Genomic DNA, 21,684 nt, shown 5'->3' with positions numbered 1-21,684 from the left:
ATCACGGACTGCCCTGTCCTCCCAAGTCTTCCCCTACATCTCCATTCTCCCATGTGTGTTTGGGCTTTCTACCCTGCGCTATTTTCTGCTGAACTTTCATGCAAGTTCAAGCTTTGGTTTTTATGAGGCTTTATGATAAAACTCTGATGGTTTGGAGCCTGAGAGATTGTGTCTTTGTTTTATAAGATCTACTGCTGGAACAGAGGTCACTACAGGATCTCCTACGGTATGTCTCCCATGTAGGCCACTGAGCCACCATTACCAACAGATGCTCTCATAAAGGTTCCTGAGCTCACTCCACCTGGCTCAGCCCAGATCCATCCCCCCAGGAAAACATCACAACTATCCTCAAAGCGTACGTGCAGATCACTCACTCTAAAACTCAACCAAGTCAGTTCGTGTGCTTCGTGCCCTGCCACGATGCCAGGTACCGCATCTCTGGCACGGGGGCTCTGCACTGGGGCACTAGCGAGGGAGGAGGCAGAGTGTGGGTGCAGCGAGGCGGGGGGTGCCGAGGAGAGGGGCTGCCCTTGGTGGGTCTTCCCTGGTATTACAATGCACCAAACACCGATCAGTTAGAAGGGGTGGTGCCTTTTCCACACTTTTCCCAGATAAAAAGATGCAGAGTATCCAAGACTGTAAAGAATCTGTCCCTTGAATGCAGGAGGCAGACAAAGCAAGGCAGAGAGACCCTACCTTGCTCATCGAGGAGGATGTTGTCTGGTTTTACATCTCTGGGAAAAGAAGCAAGGTTACAGCAAGACAAAATCGCAGTCAGATCAAGGATGCAACTCAACAACAAAAACCCTGCAACTTTTTTATCTATCAAAAATTAGAAACAAATAAAACAAGAATACCCCAACATGAAACAAGTCTATTTATGATGGACTAGAAATATGCTTTTCCTGGGCACCTGGGCAAAAAAGGGGGAGCAGCTGACTTGTTCAGGCATCATTTCTAAGGAAAATTAATAACACAAGACTGGGCCCGTATCTGTGAGATTGCTTTGACGCCTGCCCTGGAAGGCGCTTTCAGCCCCCCGGCGAAGCGTGAGGCTCCCTCTGAGTGACAGGGAGCAGGACCAGCAGCCGGAGGGTGCCCAGGACTGGCACTGCTGGTGCAGTTTAATGCCGGCAGTTCCCCAACTTGGGGGTACCGATGGGGTTAAGGGCATCATGGCAGCAGAGGGAGCATCACCTGCCCCAAATCAGCCACGGGCAGCACGGTGCACGGGCAGCACGGTGCACGGGCAGCTCCTGCCAGCTACCGACTGCGAGGGAGAGCCTGTGTGGTTACCTGTGGATAATATGCTGACTTCGTAGGTAGTCGAGAGCCAGTGCCATCTCGCAGATGTAGAGTTTGACCGTTTCTTCCGTAAACTGAACATTTTGCTGCAGATGATAGCGCAGGTCACCACCGAGAAGCAAGTCCACCACCATGAACATGTCCTCCTCGTCCTGGAAGGAGTACCTGCGGGATCCGCAGTGGTGAGCATGCAGGCTGAGTCTCTAAGGAGTCACAAAGCCAAGTCGGGCCTTTTCCCTCTCCTAATTACAGAGCGCCTGTGAAAACTGCAAACGTTCCCACTACGAACATATGCCCGCTTTGGTGTTTACACCTTGCTAATTAAGCAAGTGCAACTCAAGCTGCTGTCTTGCTCCCCAGCCTATGGCTACAGTGAGCAACGCTTCCTTTGAGGAGGAAAGTATCCCGATTAACTTCCCCAGCTCACCTCCCGACTGCCGCCATGTAACCTCACCTGCAGGCAGAGCTGCAGGCAGAGCTGCAGGCAGAGCTGCAGGCAGAGCTCAGGGCTTTGCTAGCCAGTCACTTCAGAGAAACTTCGCATTTTCAACTGTGAACAATCTGATAAACCTATACTTAAAATATCTCTGCCTATCCTGAAAAAGAATTGGAAAACACAAGTGCTAATTTAACCATAAAAACCAGAAAAAGAGATTTATATTTACTGTAGAGTAAAACGCCTCTCTAAAGCTGCAGTGGATCCTGCAGGAGACTGACAGCAGTGAGGACACACTACAAAACAACGTTCAATTGTTATAATTGGTGACAGTATTTCTAAGGAAAGAGCATGTGGGATTGTATAATACTTATGAATCAGAATACTTCTGCTCTCATCCTAAATGTAGACTAATTCTAAAAGTATGAGCTGAAAGGGAAAAATTTGCTATGAGAGAGAGTTTTCTTAAGATTTTCAGTACTTGTTGGAAAAAAAATCTGTAATTGCTAAAATGCTGAAAAAATAAATATTAACTTATTTATTCTGGAGTAATGGATCAACAAAAAGAATGTAAAGTATTATCAACTTTCACCACTTTGGGTATTAAACTTTCTGAATTTCTGAGCATCTGCCCGTCCACCAGCCCGCCGCGCAGCCGGCACGGCCGGGGAGGGAGGGGACGCCCGCGGCCAGCCGCCTGCCCAAGGCTTGGCCTCTGGCCGTGCGAGGTGTGCAGCTTCCCCGGGGAAAAACCGCCACTTCAGCCCCTCTTCTGTCTCTGTGAAACCAGGGAGCCGCTCTTGAGGACTGATTCTACCCTAAAGCCCACATTTCAATGCTAACGTAACCCTTGCCATCTCTGAAGGAGATGACTGTGCACTGCGCATTGCAGGTGCGCTTCCTTCCATTTTTTTACATAAGATACCATTTTTTCTTACCCATTATTTTCCAAGTAAGCATGGCCTTTATTTTACATTTACTCTTTTCTCCTTGTGGTTGTGGCTGCACAAATTTTTAGGCAATCTCAAAAACCGCTGGGCTGGAAATCCTGCCTACCTGCCTCAATGAAGGCACAGCTGCAGGAGCCTGGCTTTACAAAACAGCCATGCTATTGTTTGAAAGAATGCCTTTCAAACCATGCCAAGTGTGTGCAGACACTTGGGGAATAAATCCTAGGCAAAATTTTGAGCAACCCAGGTGACATATACAGCAAGAGAAGGCACTGCTCTTCTTTTGCCTTCTCAGTCTGTCATCCTGCACTCAATGGGCTATCAAAGGTTCTCCATCACCTCTCATAAATGCCTCTCTTCTTGCGCTCTGGGAATCCTAGTCCTGAACTCCTTACCCCTATCACCTGCAACGTGCCCTGTATTTGCTCTTGCCCCAGCTCCCTCCCAGCAGTGACCAGAGATGCTTGCTGGCACAGGATCAGTTTGTGGCGTGCTGGCCCTCCGTGGGCGAAGGTGTTGGATTTTCTGGTCCCTGCCCCACGTCGGGCGCTCCTGCACGGGGCGGACACAGCAGAGAGAGGACGGACCGCGCAGACCACCCGGCAGCAGGAGCTGGGACAGGGTGACGGGGCTGACTGCTAAGGGCTCGGCCCAAACAAACCAACCATCGTAGGATACAATGCACTGTTTTCTAAAACTTGGAAATCAATGTTGGGCACAATTGATAATGATAAATCTGAGCTCTAAAGGAGTGCATTTTCTTTGGCCAGTGAACGTGTTGCAAAGCACTTTTTGCCCATAGTCGTTCTCCAGCAAAAGGCTGCCCACCTGATAATTTGAAGAGATCTCGTAAGTTTTTTTCAGCAACAGATCACTAAACCCAGTTACATTTCAAATTGCTCCATACTAACTTGAGTGTGCGTCCACTGGCAAAAACTAGACTCTACTGGGTAATGTTTTAGCATCTAATTTAAAAAAAATATCTCCTCAAATCAGGCTGAAATCTAACAAACAGCTTCAGTCTGTAATGCTTTTGAAAAGCATCTTGTCTAGACACAGTAAAAAATGACATGCTTCCCTACCACCATATTAGTCCCCCCAGCCCAGCAGCATCCCTCGGTGTGCAGCTATGGAGCCGCCTCCGCAGGGCCCGCGCGGGCCCAAACACCGTCCGTTCAGCTTTAAACCACCCGCTAACGGCTCTTGAGTTAGGACCTACCTCAGTAACACTCTGGCTAAGCTGAGAGCACTTCTGGTTGGTTAAACTATCAATCTCTGCGAGATTGAGTCCTTTAGAGGAACCAAATACGTACTGTGTGAAACACTAAATATTTTGTATAATTATTCTACTCATAAAAGTTATAGATCATCACCTCTAAAAATGCTAGTTTCTTTGACTTTTCAAGCTGTTCTTGCTACAGAAATTGGCCCCACAGAGTATGCGATTCACCACAGGCTCTCACAGTTCTCAGCATCTCCATGCACACGAGATGGACTGTTTCTTTAACGGCAGTCACCGGGAACATCGTACTGCCCCAAGACCCCTTAGTCAAACTGCACACCCCAACAGACCGTGGTACAAAAACATTTTACAGTTAAATTGGCAGGGGTCCCTCAGGAGGGGAGGACCCTTTGCAAGAAGGCTGTGAAAAACATCCAACACCACACAAAGGTTTTTGATGGAAAAAGAGAAGCTAAGCTGTTTTAAAATGTTTGATGCCATGGCATTTGGATATCTTCTGCGTACAGCAAACCATGGTTCCTGAACGCATTTCACATTATCACGGACCTCCACTGGAGCAGCTCACTGGGTTTCTCCCATGGATGTCCGTGACCACAGGTGGATGGGGAGAACGTGGCTCTGCGAGCACCCGAGGGCAGGCGGCCCCAAAGGCAGAGGGGGGAGATGCTCACCAGAGATTCACCAGGAACACGTGCTCGATCTCCTGCAGGATTTCCAGTTCCCTGAACACATTGCGAACCTCATCTCTTTCAATGCACTGCTGTTTGTTCATGTACTTCATGGCATACATCTTCTCAGTATCTCTCTTCTGCACAATACACACCTAAAGTACCACACAAGGGGAGAAAAAAAAGGATTTAGTAAAACGTTCCATATCATTATTTGCTCCCTTACAGGGCTGAAAGCCACACCGCTCAGCACTTCCACCCTGCGGTCAAATATTCCTGATCCCCAGGCTGTGACTTGGGATCTCCGGATAGAAGCACCCCTGCTCCAAGCGCCATGCCTGTGCGCTCCCGCCCTGGGTGCTGCACCACCCCACGCAAAAGCTTCTCTAGGATGTGACTCCGGGGAGAGCTTCCCAGCGGGGAATGGTGCCTGGGAGCTGTGGGAGAGAGCTGTGCGCTCTCTGCCTCCAAATGGAGACCGGCTTCGGGCAATCGCTTCTCTCCCAGCCTTGCCTCCATTCTGCTCACATCCGCCGGCTGCCAACCTCCAGCAGATTGGTTTTCATCTAGTGAATACATAGCTGTGCTCTGAAAGGTCAAAATAATCCAATTTGTTTGAGCAGAAAGCGATTAAAATGTAAATTTGATAAAACCAACAACAAACACCGTGCCCCTAGGCCCGCAGCACCACTCTGTCCTTGCAAGGCACAGACCCTCCTCCGTGCTCGGGGTCCCGCGAGCCCAGCGTCCCTCCTGCGCACCCAGCCCAGGCTCCCAGCCCGTGGCCGTGCCGTGCCGTGGCGAACGCGGACATGTCCTTCCCGGGCACCGAGCTGCCTGCCCCCGGCTGGGTCCCTCCCGCCTCCCGGTCCTGCCCGTCCGCTCCCCAGCGCCCGGGCTCGGACAGCCTGTTCTCAGGGCCGGGCACGCAGGAGGCCGTGCTGGCTCCCCCACGCCAAGCGTTGGCTGCTCGCAGCCGTCCCCTCCCGGCACACGGAGCCAGGCTGCCCGGCAGCCATCGGTCCCGGGCACCGGTGGCACAACCCGGCACCCGGCACCCAACAGGCACCGTGCCTGCTGCGCTGGCCCGGGTTTCCAACCCGTATTGCCTTTGGTGTGCCTCCCCCCGTTCTTCTGATACTAACGACACCTTAATTACCAAGGTAACTATATTTAAAAGAGCTAATTAGTTCTCAAGGTAACTATTTTTAAATGAACTACTGAAATGTCTACATCTGGTATAATTATGTCTGTCCTCTTAAGTGTCAGACACGCTCATGATTACAATGCGCTGCATATATTTGCTTTGAAAAATAAGTAATTTGGCATTTTGGTCATACAGCCTTCATCTGGAGGCTGACCTGGGGGTGGCTTCAGGAGCTCATTAGAGAGCGGGTCACACTTACACAGCACGGGAGCAAGCACAGGGAGTTTCACAGAGGGCAGAAAACATCGCAGACAGACGGGAGCCGCCGAACTCTTCCACACTTCTAAAATACTGCCATTAATAACCATTTGCAAGTGCTAATGGCGCACAATATAATATCATCAAGGACACATTACAGCAAGAAGGTGACAAAATAATAGGTAGTTATCGTTAGCCTGATAAAAACATCCCAATTAGCGATGCACACTGAAATTACGGGGATTATTTTGCAGTCGTCATTACAATTACGGTAAGAACGGAAAATCGTGCATTGCAATAACTCCAGGCGCACCTCAGACCTCACGGTAAAAGCTCCTTTCTCGCGCTGCTTGACACGAGCAATTTTCTCTGGGTCGAACTCAGGCTTTGCCAGAGGCCCGCACCGCTGGCACTGCGGCTGGCACCGGGGCGGGCTGGGCCACGGCAGGCACATCCCGGACCCCGGCTCAGTCCCCACCGAACCACCGCTGCTGGCTGCCCGTCCCTCGCCCGCGGCGGCACCAGCAAGCCCGACGCCAGCACACGGGGCTCTCGCACGCGAGGGCCGTGCCCTGTGCTGGCAGCCACGCCGAGGCAGGGCAGCCGGTGTCCCCGCACGCCTCCGAGCTGTCGGGCAAGAATGGGTGTCCCCAGCCCCGTCCCTGGACGGCACGGTCCCCTCCAGCGCCCGTGGGTGTGCAAAGCTCATCGGTACACCAGCGGCTGTTCATACTACAAAAACGCGCGGTAAAACCCCTGCTTCGTGCAAACTTAATCATAATCATGAACTACCTACCGCAATGCAAAGCACCAGCAGGATCCAACCCCTGCCTAAAGCAGACTAAACTAGTTGTACATTTAATAAACCAGGCAAAAATAGCTTTATATTTTATAAACTCTTTGAGCAGAAAAGACCTACTCCTTTAAAACATGGTCATTGCTAATGACTTCTCTAAAACCAAACGTTTGAATAACAGCCCTCCAGGCACTGAACAACATTCTCTCCTGATTTCAGTTTATTTCACATTGTGGCTAGAAGCTCATTAATTTCTAAATTTTTTTAAATTTGTTTTTTGGCTTGTGATTTGCACTATCTTAACAGGCACTGCATTTTATATTTATGTCATTTGCTTCTTGTTGCTCTGCAGGGAAAATGGAAACCTAGTATAATAAATGAGAAAATGATGAAAACTTCTTGTACTCTGTAATCATAATAAATAGTTTTCTGAAATGGAACAGCATCACCTACATACAAAGCAATGCCAGCTTCAGGCACTCTGGAATTTTTGTTGTTTTCTGGAAAAAGCCACCAACGTGGCCATCCATGGAAATGTCCTCCTTCCAGCCAAGCCTCCCAAAACGCAGGCTGGCGGGGCAGCCACGTGGGACGAGCGGGAAGGGGGCTGATGGGCGCCGTGGGCAGCGCAGGGCCGCCCGGTGTGTGGTTCCCACTGCGGTGCTGCCCGGCGCACAGCGCCCGGGGCGGCAGTGCCGGCAACCGATGGATGACGGGGCGAGGGGGCACATCTCCAGTGCCCCAGCCACGCTCTCTTTGTACCGCTATCATTACCGCAGCCGTTAATAGTTATCGATCACGTTAATACAGCTCTTGGCAGGGATTGAACGCAAGTCGAACAATCGTCAGGACCGGTGTCGGTGCTGCCCGGGCCGGGCACGGCCACTCAAGCCCCCTGCCACAGGTGGGAACCCCTCGTGAAATGCCCCTGGTTACAGAAATACATCCCACGCACAGAAACGTCAGTGCCCCAACACGTATCTTTGCTTTTTTGTGCTTCGCCATTCGTGCATCTGTTCCTGGGGAAGGAATAAACATCTACTTGGTAACAAGTCAGAGTGGTTTTTTAAATTAATCTCAATCCATTTTCAAGCCGCTCCACAATGCGAAGCAACGCAAGAAAGCAGAAAGAAGAGACTACTTTGTCCTCATTCTCCACAACGCAGTCCCTCGCCGCACAAAGGAAATTTTCAGTGGTTAAATACAGCCATTAGAAAAAATTGTATGTAATGCTGCCAGATTTGCGAAGCAGAAGGCAGGCATCAGCTGGTAGTATATTGCTCAAGACATGGCACATAAAAGATTTAATAGAGTCCCAGATACCCTGAACATTCAGCTGCTGCCAAATGGTTTGTATACAGCTGCCTTTGCTTTATTGCATTAAAGGCATAAAGGGTTTGGAACGTGCATTTGCGATTCAGGACATGAGATGTGCATTTAACATCTCCCAGTTCAATCTCACTTTATGGGGCCCCAGGCAATGACAATGCCTGTATTGTCACCATAGCTGGCAGCTCCTCATCTGAATCGGGGACGATCTCGGTCTTCACCCAGCAGCCCCAGCTATCACATTAATTTAGAGGGGACTAATGAGGCCCATTGACCTAGGTGATATTAAAAAAGTAATGGGCGGGGAAAACTGACTCTTGGCTTTGAAATACCTTTCTTTGTGGAAAGCGTTATCATTAAAAAATGTGCACATGAACAGAAGTGAGCAGAACCGCCTCTCCGCTTTGCGCGCAAAGTTTGTTTTCATCAGCAAAAGCTGTCAAGGAGTTAGCCTGACTTCGTTTGACTTCCGTGCAGCACCCTGGAGATTCTTGGCGCTGCCTCTCCTGCGGTGCTGCTCCCTGCCACCCCTGCTCCCTGCACCCCTGCTGTCACGCAGCGCCGCCCAGGTAATGCCCCCAACCTCGTTTGCTGCAAAACCGTCCCTGCAGCTTCCCATTGCCAAAACATTTCACCCTCTGCTGAGCTGACAGTAAATCCACCCGTTTAAACCGTCCCAATAATCGATGAGAAAGGTGTGAGAACAGCAGAACAGACAAGAGACGGGAAGCCAGGAGGAAACCCCACGGCAGGAGCCCGGCATCCCGCGGGCCGTTGGGCGCAGGCAGCAGGATGGATGCCTCTGCCGCAGCAGCGCTGGGTGCCCGGAGGTCTCCTCCGTGCCGTGCTGTGCCATGCCGTGCCATGGTCCAGCAATGCTCCCATGAGGCAAACAGACACCGCATCAAAACATGGCACAGCACCCAAAGCTCACCTGATTTTCCCATAGTGTCTGAAAATGAAAGGGAGGGACAAAGGGACCAGCTTTAATTTGAGAAGAACAAACGAAGAGCCGCCTCTGGAGCGGGAACAGCTGGCATGGCTCTGAACCGCTGTCCTGGAGTCAGCTTGGTGGTGTCTGTTTTCAGCAGTGTCCAATCGATTCAGGGAAAACATTAAGAATTTCAAATATCAGACCACAATTTAAGGCAGGCAGGCAGGCAGGAAGGAAGGAAGGAAGGAAGGAAGGAAAATTGGGACTAAATAAGTGGAAAGTAACTGAGGGACTTACACTTTTGACCAGTTCATCTTCTACTACCACACACACCACAACTGTCATTTGCAGGGATGAACCTCACTCTTTTGGTAGGAACCATCCACACCATTTACACTCCTACACCAGCCTGACTTTAGGATAAAGCCTCAGGATAAACCTTATTCTGTAGGATCAAAGCACTCTCCGTCACACCATGGATTAAGCATCAAAAGCAAAGTCCATAACCTGCCAGGAATTACTTGGCTTCTTATTCCCCTGCATCGCTCATTGAGCTGTTACTTACAAGAGTTATTTCTATTTTCCACCCAACCATGGTGTAAGTTGGCATGGAAATAGAGAGCTGGGATTTGGGTATCTTCTGGTGTTCAGGGGACTCAGACACTATGTCCTTTTTGGAAGGTTTTTTTTGTTCTTGTTAATTTAGGACACTTTCCCTGATCGCCTACATTTTTGCTGCTCTGTACGTTTTTCAGTCCAACTTGCTCTTTCTCAGGCAGGCTTTGCCTTTTCTCCTGCAGAAATCCAGTAACTTTTTCCTGCTGATTCTGAGGGACTCGAACAGGCTGAAATCCCCACTCAGATGAAAGGCCATCTAATCATTTAATAGCACGTCCTGACTTATCTCAAACTAATTATAAAGGGGCAGCACAATTTGCCTGGGCTCCGACAAAAGCAAGCAGTTTGCATTCTGGGCAGGATCTGCGGAGCTGATAAATACTTGAGATTGCTTGATCTCAGTGGCACAAAGATTATTTTTTCCTTCTGCAAATGCAGATGTCATCTTAAATTAAGGCACCCACGATCCTGTCCTCTGCAGGACATTACTGTCACATCGGATGCAAATACCCACAGCTGCATTCACAAGATCTTCCTTTTGCTTCTGAACTGTGAGCAGTAGGTTTTCTTCTTGAATCTGAGGTTCCTGCCTTTGAAAGACAACACAAATGCACTGTAATCCTTATGTACACAGACATTTTATGGACTTCGGCTGAGAGCCATCAGGAAGTTTCAGCGTACAAAGCTGGATTTCACTTATTTTGGTTTTAGAGTCAAGGCTTAGCATTAGCAAGCACTATGTACCGACATCAAACACCTTAATCCTACACAATTGCAAACCACAGCCAAACATTGCTCTAGCTTATAAAAATGCTTATTTGGAGTGGTTGCACCTTGCCCACATCTATTGATTTCTCCTCCAGCTGACTTCCCTTGGGTATTTATGTCTGGACTCCTGATACGGGCAACCTACAAAACTCCAGTTAGATACTGAAATGGTTAAATGAGTCTCCGTATTTCCCGTTCTCCAGAGGTGACAAGCACTGCAGTTGTAAGTGGTCATTCTGGAAATGGCTGTGACTCTGGGATGATGCATCGATCCCTCCAGCAGAGCTTACTTGATCCAGCAGCGCTCTCCAACCATTTATCACCCAGAGCAGCAGTTTTCAGCTCTCAAAAATAAGCCAACCCCAATGAAGTCATGAGGAATTATCATGAGCAAAAGCACAACCAGAATCTGGCCCTAAGCTGTTACCCAGCAAAGGAAATACCAGTCTCCTCCAACACTAACCACCTCCTGAGGTGGTGGCCCAGGACCAGGCACTGCCTCCGCCCTAGAAAGGCAGCACAGAAGACGTGAAGTATTGGGCAGAAACCCGGTCCAGCCTGCAATGCTTCTGGTGCACAAGCTCAGTGAAACCTAGCAGCCATCACGCCTGCTGGGGCCGCCAGCACCATGTCCCAGAGCCGCATCCCACCGAGATGCAGGCTGGAGTGGGGGAGGACCCTGGCTGGACCACCGGCAGGGCTCATCCTCCCCTCTCGGGCTGCCGGCGCCAAATCTCTCCTCATTTTCCCCAATATCTATATATTTGCCATTTTACTTGCAAGGCTGAAAGCTGAGATGTGAAGCATAAACATAAAATTTCCTGTGGCACCCTAAAGCATCTGTAGGCTTTGGGACTGCCTGGGGAAGAGTCCCCACTACAGGGGACAGCATGGCAGTGGCCTCGGGAAGGGTGTTGAGGAAATGAGAGATCTGCAGCCTCTGCAGCAGGAAGAACTAAGTTCTTCATTCTGAAGGACCAGTAGCATTAAAGAGGCACTTACCATGATGTATAAACAGCTCAAGCTTTTTTTGAGAACTGAGTTCAGTTCTGATCACTACATGTTACAGCAGAAATGGGGAGAAAAGAGAAAGAACCGGTAATTTGTGATAGAGTCACATCAGCATGTGCTTACTGCACCTCCGCTGAGACCTGCCCGACTGGTGGGCCCACGGGGAACGTCTGGGTTACATACCAGTCACTCCAGTATGGCAGAAACCACCCGCAGCGCTCCGTGAGGGTCTGAAACTTTGAAGACAGACCGCAGACCAGGGACAGTCCGTTCTTCCTTGCAAAGAAGAGCAAGAAGATCGCGATTACTGGTTTCTTGCAGACTAGAGTGAGTTTGTCGAGCGAACAGACAGTAAAGCTGTAAGAAAGGGTTTACTGTAAATTACGCATAGCCGTTCTGTTGCTGAAAGAATAACCGCCCATACTGATTTCTAACAAGTCCATCTCCTTTAGACAAGCTTTCCTCTAACAGCTCACCTGTTAAACAAGACAATAAACTGGTCACTTCTCTGAGTGTTTCCATTCCTCAGAAAGCGGCTGTGTCTGATCAGCTGGAGGGAAATTACTGCCACGCAGCCTTTCAAGAAGTGTTGGAGAGGGCGTTATTAGGTAATTAGCGCCGCAACGGGCAGAGCGATGCCTGCGCAGGAGGAGAGCAGACAGAGCCGCGGCACTGGCAGCGGGCAGGATGGGGCTGGCAGCACCGCAGGCTGCACCCCACGGCACCCCAGTGCTGCCCCGGCGCCTGCGGGGACCAGCGCCCCCAGGACCCCCTCTGCTTCGCCATCTGAGAGCAGTTCTGTACTGAGAGCTGCAGACAGAATCTTGCCAGTTATATAAAAGAATGAAAATCAATGCTCAGCTGCTATCAGCAACGTAACAAAAAGGAATCATGCTATTCTGAAGAGAAACCAAAGGATTTCTGACACGGCCACGGTACCAGGGTTGCACAGGACGCAGCATCACTTACCCCATCATTTAAAAGCAATCTTTGTATCCATTTTGTATTATGATGGCACTGATGGTAATTGAAATACAGTCTTTCCCTGGCAATTAACATCTGTGTAACACTTGTAATTAAAAAGATAATATTAACTTGTTCTACAGTTCTCATAAATATTAAGGTTAAAACCAGCTAATTGATTTTTTTTTTTCAGGCACAGCCAAGATAGCAAAGCTTAAAGCTGCATTTGCAGTGATATAATCAAAATATCAGGGATTCATTCAGCACACGAACCATGGTGAGCAGCTGGATGAAGCTCTGCTGGAAGCACCTACATGCTTCCCATGGGCCAGTCCATGACTTTTGTGTCCAACCGGGAAGGACCCAGGACCAAGATCACCCCATGCAGCACCCTGCACGAGCCCAGGCATGGGTGGACATGTAGGGGATGGTCACTCTGCCAGGGCCATGGCCATGATCCACCGGCACGGCCGTGCGCTGCCGGGCTCGGGCTGCCCCAGCTGCTCGGCTGCCAGCCGACAGCGTGGTGATGGGGACCAGGCTCCATCTGCAAACGACGGGCTCCGCCTGGAACCAGGCAGGGTTTGTTCCCAAGTCCTCCCTGCCCGGCCAGCAACATGGTCCCCTGAGGGCCACCAGCAACTGGAAGTGACCTGTGCCACAACCATCCCCTGCCTTCCCTTGGGGACTCTCCCTTGTCGAAAACCTCCTTTGATCCCTGAAATTATGGTGCTGGTTCCCAGCTACTGCCTTGTGATGACCCACAGAAAACAGCATCTCCTACAAAGCCACAAAAGCACATGAGTTACAGGTAGTATCAGGTGTGAGATGCTGACAACCTCTGCCAAAAATCACCTCAAATTTATCAAATCAGATTTATCTAATCAAAAGTGCTTTCAAAAAGGCAACAGTCATGTTGACTCTGACAAAAGCAATGACCTGGCAGCTGGGTCCTGGGCATCTGACACCACTGCCTGGCTCTGCAGGTGTTCTGCTCTCCCAACACCCAGCAATGAGCAAATGGGGAAGGACAGACAGACAGATGTGCTCTCTCGAGCACAGCTGGGAATGCAGCTATGGGCAGCACAAAGCTGGGTGAATGGTGAACAAAAAGCAAATTGATAATTACCTGATACACAGGACAGTAAAACGAGCTGATCTAAGGGGCTGGGCTGAAGACCACAGGTACCCCCACCCAGGCGCAGCTCCCCTACAAGAACAGGCTCAGAAGAGGCACCCGGCATCTCAAACATGCTGGTCCCTTGGTCTTCTCCCTCTGTGGTTGCCGACCCAGAGCTTGGCTCAATGAGTGCAAGAGGCTGGAAATGCTAAAGGCAGCTGGCTCCGCAGGAGCCCATGCAGCCCCTCACCATCCCATCTGGGCTGGTCCTGTTGGAGGGTGTTCTGGGCAAGATGGAAAATTTCAGACCCATTCCCAGAAGAGCTCCTCTGGTGATGCTGGTGGCCTAGTGGGCAATGGGTCTGCTTCAGTTCAAAGAGACCTCGCAGCACTCTGCTGTGAGCCCGCGGCCGTGGTGAGAGCCCCGCAGCCCCTGCAGCCGAGACGCCCGGGGAGGCTGTGCCACTGCGGCCAGAGGCAAAGTCGTGGGAGCAGGACTGTGGAGTTACACACAACTTACCTGTGACACTTAGCCCACGCTCAGCAGGAACACCTTACTATAATGCTGTCTGATCCAGAATAAAAACATGCTTTGAAACAATCACAAACCTTCATTGCTTGATTATGCAGCTTATTTAACCAGAACTTTGTTCTGGGAACAGTTTTGACAGCAGTGTCTCTGGCAGTGTTTTCCCCAGCTATTATCTCCGGCACACAAAGACCCATTTAAGAGAATAGGACATCTGCAGCTCTGGTCCCGGCGCCAATCTGCACAGCAATCTTCCGTATTATGCCATGGTGACGAACCAGGCTCGGTGATACAAACAGGGCGGCTGCTGGCCATGACGACAGCGCTCCTCCGCCTTTCCACGTCCCTCTGGCTTTTGGCCGTGCTCCTGCGCTGGATCGGGCCAAAGGCACTGCTCGGGGCCAGGCTTGCATGGCGCAGCCTCCCTGAGTTTGGGGGCTCCTGGGTGGGGGTACCTGTGGTCTTCAGCCCCAGCCCTTTGCCCTTAGGTCGGTTGGTTGTGGTCCTCAAAGCAACAGACACTTCCAGGTGTAACGCTCACATCGCTGCTCCTACCTGCTTCCACAACCGGTCTGGGTGAGACGCTGATGCTCGCAGACTGGGGGCACATGGCGCAAACAGGCACCTATCTGCCATCTTCTGCAAATGCCCCTGCATCTTTGGGCTCCTGACAGGCACGGCGGCGGGCACACCAGCTCCTTACAGCCTTCATGGAGGGGTCCGTGCTGCATGTATCTGCTGGGCTGCACCCAGGCACAGGCTCCTGGCCTCCAGAGACACCTTGTACTGCAGCAGCTTTTCTGCAACTAACCTTTTCAGCCACTTGGGACCACTTTATAGCTACATCTCTAAGAATAACAAGAAGTATTTCAATAACACAGTCTTCCCTTCAGATGCAATGGTCAAAACCAGAACTGATCTACTCGGGTATAAAGCAAATTAAAAGGTGTAAAGTTGCAGTGAATGGAAAATTACTGCAATCCTCAGGAGTCACACTGAGGTTACCAGCTCAACAAATCTGCCTTCACATCTTCAAGACCTGATTTTGTTTTCTGTTCCAAACACCTCACCACATTTCACTCCTTAAGATATTTTTCATGGAGTCTTATGACTTTCCTTTTTCCCTGATGATAAGTAATGCTTTATCACAAGACTGATGGACTGGTTTGTCAGAACACCATAAATCATTAAAATCTCTTTAATTCAGTACTGCTGTTTGCTACAGCCAAGTTGTAAGAGTAGCTGATAAAACTTTTATTCATAGCAAGCTTGTTGGTGTTTTCAGGTCATGTCAGCACTGCCATTAAAAATCCCTTTCTCAGTTGCTTATGCTAGAGACGAAAACCACATCTGACCTAAAATAAAACCTGCTGTTCAGGATCGCTCCTCAGTGTGCCATACATCAATAACTTCACCTCTGTAGCCCTAAGTATGTGTTCACATTCTCACCTCCTGCACATCCGCAGACCCGCCTGAAGCTCCACAGACCCCTGCAGATCTTTATCATCCATGAACGTGGCCAGCCTGCTGCGTACTGGGAAAGTGAAATGCGTTCCAGGTATAGCTGGGAGCATGCTCAAAACACATCCAAAACTAGGCTTGCACATATTTATTTTTTGCAGAACGAACCTTATTTCTGTCCTGCTGTTGACATAAATGGCACACAACCAGCACAGTGAAACTATGTCAGGAAAAGCTCTCCGTATTGGCACCTGCACACAGCAAGCGGGGAGCCGAGTTCTTCTCATTGGCATCTATCATGGAATATTTTCCAATTTTCCTGCAAGAATTCATGAGAGGAGGGTGCAGAACATTATCTACATGCTCTGAATCCTATGATTTAAAGCAATTTTAGGTGGATCAGATTAAGCATTTCCTTTTAATGTCATGCTGAGAAAATAACATCTCATCAGACATTAAGCAGATGTTTCTATAACTGAGTTTTGGATATGGGTGATTACTTGACTTGCAGCTCCAAAAAATGTATAGACTTCTTCACCTCATGAGAGACATTAATCCAAATAAAAAAGGAAAAACTAAAGAACTGACAGTATATAGCCAAGAAACAAGAAAGAAAAAGGAGCATTTTCCTTTAGTTTTGTTTTTCCTCATTCTCTACCCTCTCCTTTCTTGCACACCAGCTGTATAGTTTCATAGTTTGATAGAAATTATAGTCAGTCAAATATCTCAAAATCCAACATCTTTACTAAATTTTAAAACAAAAAATGTAGGCATTTTGGATCATCCTTTTGTCATAGCCTTGAGCAAGTGTCCTTGACGTGGCATGGCCTGGATTTGCTGACCTTCAGGACAGAGGGTAGCAGACCCTCATCTGGGAGGTTCCAAAGTGGACGGGAATGGTGTCTCCCAGTGCACAGACGGCTCTGCCGAGAGCGGGGAGGAGGACAGACAGGGAGATGTGTTCTGGAGCTGTCATGCTTCCTACGGAAAGGCTGTTAGGCATCTAGATCTTTGTGTAGCTTTAATCACATGCTCATGTCTCTGCTGGGCTTTTCTGGCTTTAATATTATTTAAAGAGGAATGATGAAAAATCAGACCAACCTGTAGAAATCCCTGAAGACACCATGACCCATCTTCTTTCTGCCTTTTGGATGGATCCAAGCCTGGATCTGCTGTTTCCTCCCGCTCAGAAGTACTCCATGGATTTACAGGAGGATTTGGACCCCTTGTATACCACTACGGTTAACAAGTCTTCTTGTGGAAAGTACATCTTCCTATTGTTGCCATACATTTTGAGTTAAGTCTTGTATTTGGAGTCATCTTTCGTTACGGCCATGATTACATTCTGCAATGTTTTATACGCTGGTTGAAGAGGTAGACAAAATTATTTTTTTAGTTACATATTTGATAGAACTTGGGAACAGAGAGAAATCTAATTATTTCCAATGAAGAATGGAGGGCTTTATTTAATCTCTGAACGTAAATTAATGTTGAAGCTTTTCCTGATCCCAAGGCAAGAACACTCACTGTGCTATTTCGAAAACACTCATCACTCATCTTGAAACGGTGCTGCTGGGCAATGGCATTGAGAGCGATGCGGCCTAACGTCTTCGCTTCTGTGCTGCTGCCGCAACGTGCCTCCCAGGCACCAAAGCTTCCATTCCACGCCAAAGTAAATAAATATAATTTTTCAACTAAGAAAAAAGGGGACACTCATGTTTCACAGTGCAAAACCCGCAGGAGGAATTTAATGCCACTTGCAGCCAAATGCTTAATTTTTCATTGGCAGAAGCTTGCTTCATTGCGCTGACGTGTTTACCGCCAAATTGCTACAAAGCGATCTGCCCTGGTAGACATCTCCTCCAGTGAAGGTCCTCTGTACTGAAAGACCTTGTTTTTCAGCACCAGGCCAAAGGTATCGCAAAGAAACTGTAAGAGCTATCACACTCCAGATGCTTGTACCTAAGATGCCAGCAAATCATGACGTGACTCCCAGCATACAGGTGAGCAAAGATCACTTCAGTTCATTAAAAACAGCCAGTATGCCAGAGCAATGAAAACCTCCCAAATTTTAATATCAGCTGTTGGGTCTGCCAGCTGGCAGTCAGAAATCAGAATAACTATAAACAATTGTTACTTGACAGCAAATACCTCTGTGCACGTACCGTCCATATTGCACACAATATTAATTCCTCCATCAACCACAGCACCGCTTTCCAGGTTTAAAGTCAGCAACTTGGCTGGATGGATGTTTGGCCAGATGATAATCCCATCTGTTCACATTTGCTTTGCACTATTGTATTAAAATCCCTAGTATCTTTCCCTTGGGAAAAATGGCAGTTCAAACCTACACCTTGTAGGACCTGACCACACATAGCTTTATTTTCCCTTTGTCCTACACACCGAACACTCAGCACAAAGCATTTGAAGGGCTACCAATAGAGACCATACTAAGGAACTACCAGAGTATACAAACAGCAAAAGCATCAGTGAGATAATATCATCTTGGAAGTGAGTGGATTAATGATAATTTGTGGTTACGACCAATTTAGCATGCCTAGCACAACTCTATTAACTACTGATGAATTTCATTGTGACCACTGTTGACCTTTCCTTTAAAAAAAGCCAGAAAGTGAACATTACAGCAGCTCCTCGGGGAGACGTCTCCTCGAACTGCAGCATCAACCTCCACACATGCAGGAACTCAATATACAAAATACAGCAAGTCCCTTCTCCATGAGGAATCTCTTGCAATTCTTCTAACGATCGATTTCTGTCATGGCTGGCTGGAGAGAGCCGTATCTCCTGGAAGAGACAGCTGTAGAGGCTGGGAACATGCAAGTCCCTTCCAGGTGGGGGGCACAGCGGCTGTGCACGAGCCTCAACATAGACAAACGCCCTGCTCCTCCTGGCTGGTCTCCTTCCTCCATCACTGCGGCCACCCCACCAGCTGAGCCCAAGCAGATGGGTCATCGCTTACCAGCAGACAAGGGGCTGCCTCCAGCCTGCTCCCAAGGAGTCACAGCACTACTTCACAAGTTTTCCTATCCCACCTACTGACAGCACTTAATTGTACCGTGTTACCAAAATGAAGAAATATGCTTCACACATTCAACAGCAGAGGAGAGGATCTTCCTACTGTGGCTCTCCCATCAGGCATCTGCGGAACTTTTATGCTTCCACTCATTAATGCTGCTGAGTTACTCACCATCCCTCAAGTAGCCCATCACCATGCATGTCTCCATGAACATCAGACAGCACTTACCGAGCTGAGTCATCGCTATGACTTCAGCCTGGCCGCCCAGAGGAGCCAGCAGCCACCCAATCCAGCTCTGCGTGCCCAATGGCAAGCAGATCGATTTTGTAGCAAACGGTGCTCGCTGGATTAATGGCACGGGGCATCGGGAAGGGGCAGATCAATACCTGAGCTCACTGCTGCCACTGAGCAGCAGTGCTTGACCACAGCTTAAATTCTGCCTTGATCCTGGAGGCATTGCCCAGAGGAGGAGCTGCTGGCAAGAAAGGTCTCCAGTTGGAGTACTCTGCCCAGGAACAACCCTGCGTATCTTATATCTCCCAAAAGATAATAGCAGGAGGCTAAAATCTAGCCTTCTCATCTTATGCAAGTGTTTGCCTTTAAGTTTGCATTTGGATGTATTTCCCTAGTGAGGAAGTAAGGTAGAGCAGAGCAGAGCTGAGCGCCTCGGGATGCAGCACGACACACGGACCTCTCAATGAGCGCACACAGGGCACGTTTCCTAACGCCGTGAGTGGCGGCCAAAGCAAGCTCCTGCATCCTCGCTAAATGGCACTTGTCAAAACGGCAGCTGTGAAGAATGGGTTGATTGTTACTTAATCTTCAGTATGGCTCGGTTTAACAGCACCATTTGCTGAATATGAACAGATATATATATTTTATACTGCACTGCACTTTAGAGGAATTTTTAGCACTTACTTTTAAAACAAATTTTTAGATCAAAAGTAATAACATAGCACAACAATGTTATTGCAACTCTGTGAGTGAACATTAACAGAAGGATTCTTGATGGATTTTGTACATAAATAGTAACTAAATGGGAGGTGAGAGTGAAAAGCAGAGACACAAAAGATTTCTTTTCAATAAATGTTACTTTCCTTTCTTTTCTTTCTTTAAAAAAAATCTCATGTTTTTATAGTTTAGAGTGTTTTCCTGAGGTAGAATTCCTGATCATACAGAAAAAATACAGTTTGTCACAACTGTGACGGGGCAATAAGAATAAAAAAAGTATAAAACTTTATGAAAAGCATATTTGCAATTGTCAAAGCAATACTAAAGTTAAGGTTTTATTTCAGAAAACAAACTCCAGTTTGTGTGAAAATGGAAAGCACTAAATTTAGAATTCATCAACATTTTCATTCCTAACCTTTTAATTTTATGAGACTAGTGAAACAGCTAGTATTTTTGCTATCCCCATTGCACAAATAAATACGTGCAGAACTGTCCAGAGGGCGACCCTTGCTAGACTGCGACCGACGGCCCCGCTGTCCCGGCAGCGCCTGCACCGCCGCAGAGCGGTGGTACCGCACCCGGGGCTGGCCAACGGCGCTCCTAACGGGAAGACAGATGGAGGAAAAAAAACCTCACAAAACTTGTTCTTTCTTGCATGGCCATTTTCTCAGAAGCTCGTTGCTTGTGACAGGCGGAGCAGCTTGACCTTTCCCTCTGCCTGTTCTTCGCTTCCCTGTTTCCCCGATGCCAAAAGCAGTATTTAGCAGAAAGATATAGCGATAGAGACAAAAAAAAAGAGCAGGTACCTAAACAAAACGAATACAGCTGAGGCATGAGAATGAGCCCTGTCTCTGCCCCCCAAATCCATCAGTCCTGGGCAGAGGATGAAACGAGAAGCAGCGAAGTCCCAGCACACAACTTCTGATAGTGTGCTTGGACATGTGAGAAGGTTTTCCGCTTCTGAAGAGCAGCGGGGACTCCAGGGCACCGGGCAGCACATGCCCCGTGCCGCTCCAAAACAAGCCATGTTCACACGCGTGGCCGAGCCCTGCACTCGTGCACACCGGGTGCTCCGTGCGAGGGACCCAGACAGCTCATGCACTGCAACGGAGCGAGCTTTTCTGTGTCCGTACAAACAGCTGTACCGCACTCGGCTGAATTCATTGTCAGAGAGCAGCCAGACAAATACCAAGCTTCTGAGACGCTGGAGAGAGCAGCAGCTCTTCACCGCTTGTTATTGGCAAAATGTCACCATTTGTGCAACAAATATGCATTCCTGGTTTCCTTAAATGTTTCCGAATGAAGTAGGTATTTTATACAACGTAGGTCAATTTTTCAGGAAGCTTTTTCCAGGCAGTCAGAGAATGAAAACACTCATGAAAATATCCACTATGTTGCACTTTTTGACAATTCCAGCTATTTTCTGACCACAGCCCGTGGGCCTCAGATGTCAGGGCGTTCACATAAATAGAAACGAAATAGAAATGGTACATAAAACCGACACAGGTCTCTGCAGACGCAGCTGGCTGGTGTGCCGCTCGGGGCAGCCAAATGCTGGGCAGCACAGTGGTCGTGGCGGGGAGGAGACTCCATCCCGAGCAGAACCACAAGAAATGCACTCTCGTGGTCTGCCCAGCCTTGTCACATGAAATACCCAACCCTCCACACAACCTTCCTGATCACCTCTAAAGGTCTATTCCACAACAACTTTTTCCACATCCTCTTTTTGCCTGTCTCCAGAATCCATCACCATGGTTCATCTGGGAAACAAGGCAAACCACTACCTAATCCTTAAAAGACCAGAAAAGGGGTGATTTCAAAGGAGAAGGGCAGGCAGGAAAATTGGGAGGCATGAAAGCATGTCACGTGCTCGTCAATGGGAAGGACACTTCCATAAGCCTGGCTCATGAGACGTTTCTGCCCGCAGCAGGCTCAGCCTAGGTGCCGCAGCTGAGGGGCCGCACAGCACCGGCAGGCAGTCTCTCTGCAGCAGAGTTGTATCAAATCTAGCCTTACAACAACACTTTCTGCTGTTAATTGCGTACCAGCTGCATCAGCTCTGGTTATATTTCTCGTGTTCCATTTTTTCTTCATTGCTGAGACACAGAAAAGCTCAACTGCCTGTTACTGCCTTGTGGGCTGCTCCTGCACTCACCATAG

The 21,684-nt window shown here is 48.7% G+C and overlaps 1 protein-coding gene across 4 annotated transcripts in view; it reads right to left on the bottom strand.

Annotated features, from left to right (window-relative positions):
- STK32C (serine/threonine kinase 32C) overlaps positions 1-21,684 on the bottom strand; it is a 92,010-nt gene that overhangs the window by 11,733 nt on the left and 58,593 nt on the right. For 3 of the 4 annotated variants that reach the window (XR_012836264.1, XM_075757571.1, XM_075757570.1), the window contains 3 exons: positions 4,606-4,757; positions 1,297-1,470; positions 697-734 (listed from right to left, as the gene is read on the bottom strand). Coding sequence is in view for 3 of the 4 variants with exons in the window: in XM_075757571.1 (XP_075613686.1) it covers positions 697-734; positions 1,297-1,470; positions 4,606-4,757 (364 nt within the window). In the remaining variant the exon portion in view is untranslated. Of the gene's footprint in view, positions 1-696; positions 735-1,296; positions 1,471-4,605; positions 4,758-16,637; positions 16,899-21,684 lie in introns of all 4 variants that reach the window. The other variant, XM_075757572.1, reaches the window with a different exon arrangement.

This window comes from Balearica regulorum, chromosome 7 (assembly GCF_011004875.1).
Source record: "Balearica regulorum gibbericeps isolate bBalReg1 chromosome 7, bBalReg1.pri, whole genome shotgun sequence".
NCBI classification, from domain to species: Eukaryota; Metazoa; Chordata; class Aves; order Gruiformes; family Gruidae; genus Balearica; species Balearica regulorum.
This window is presented reverse-complemented; position numbering and strand designations above follow the sequence as displayed.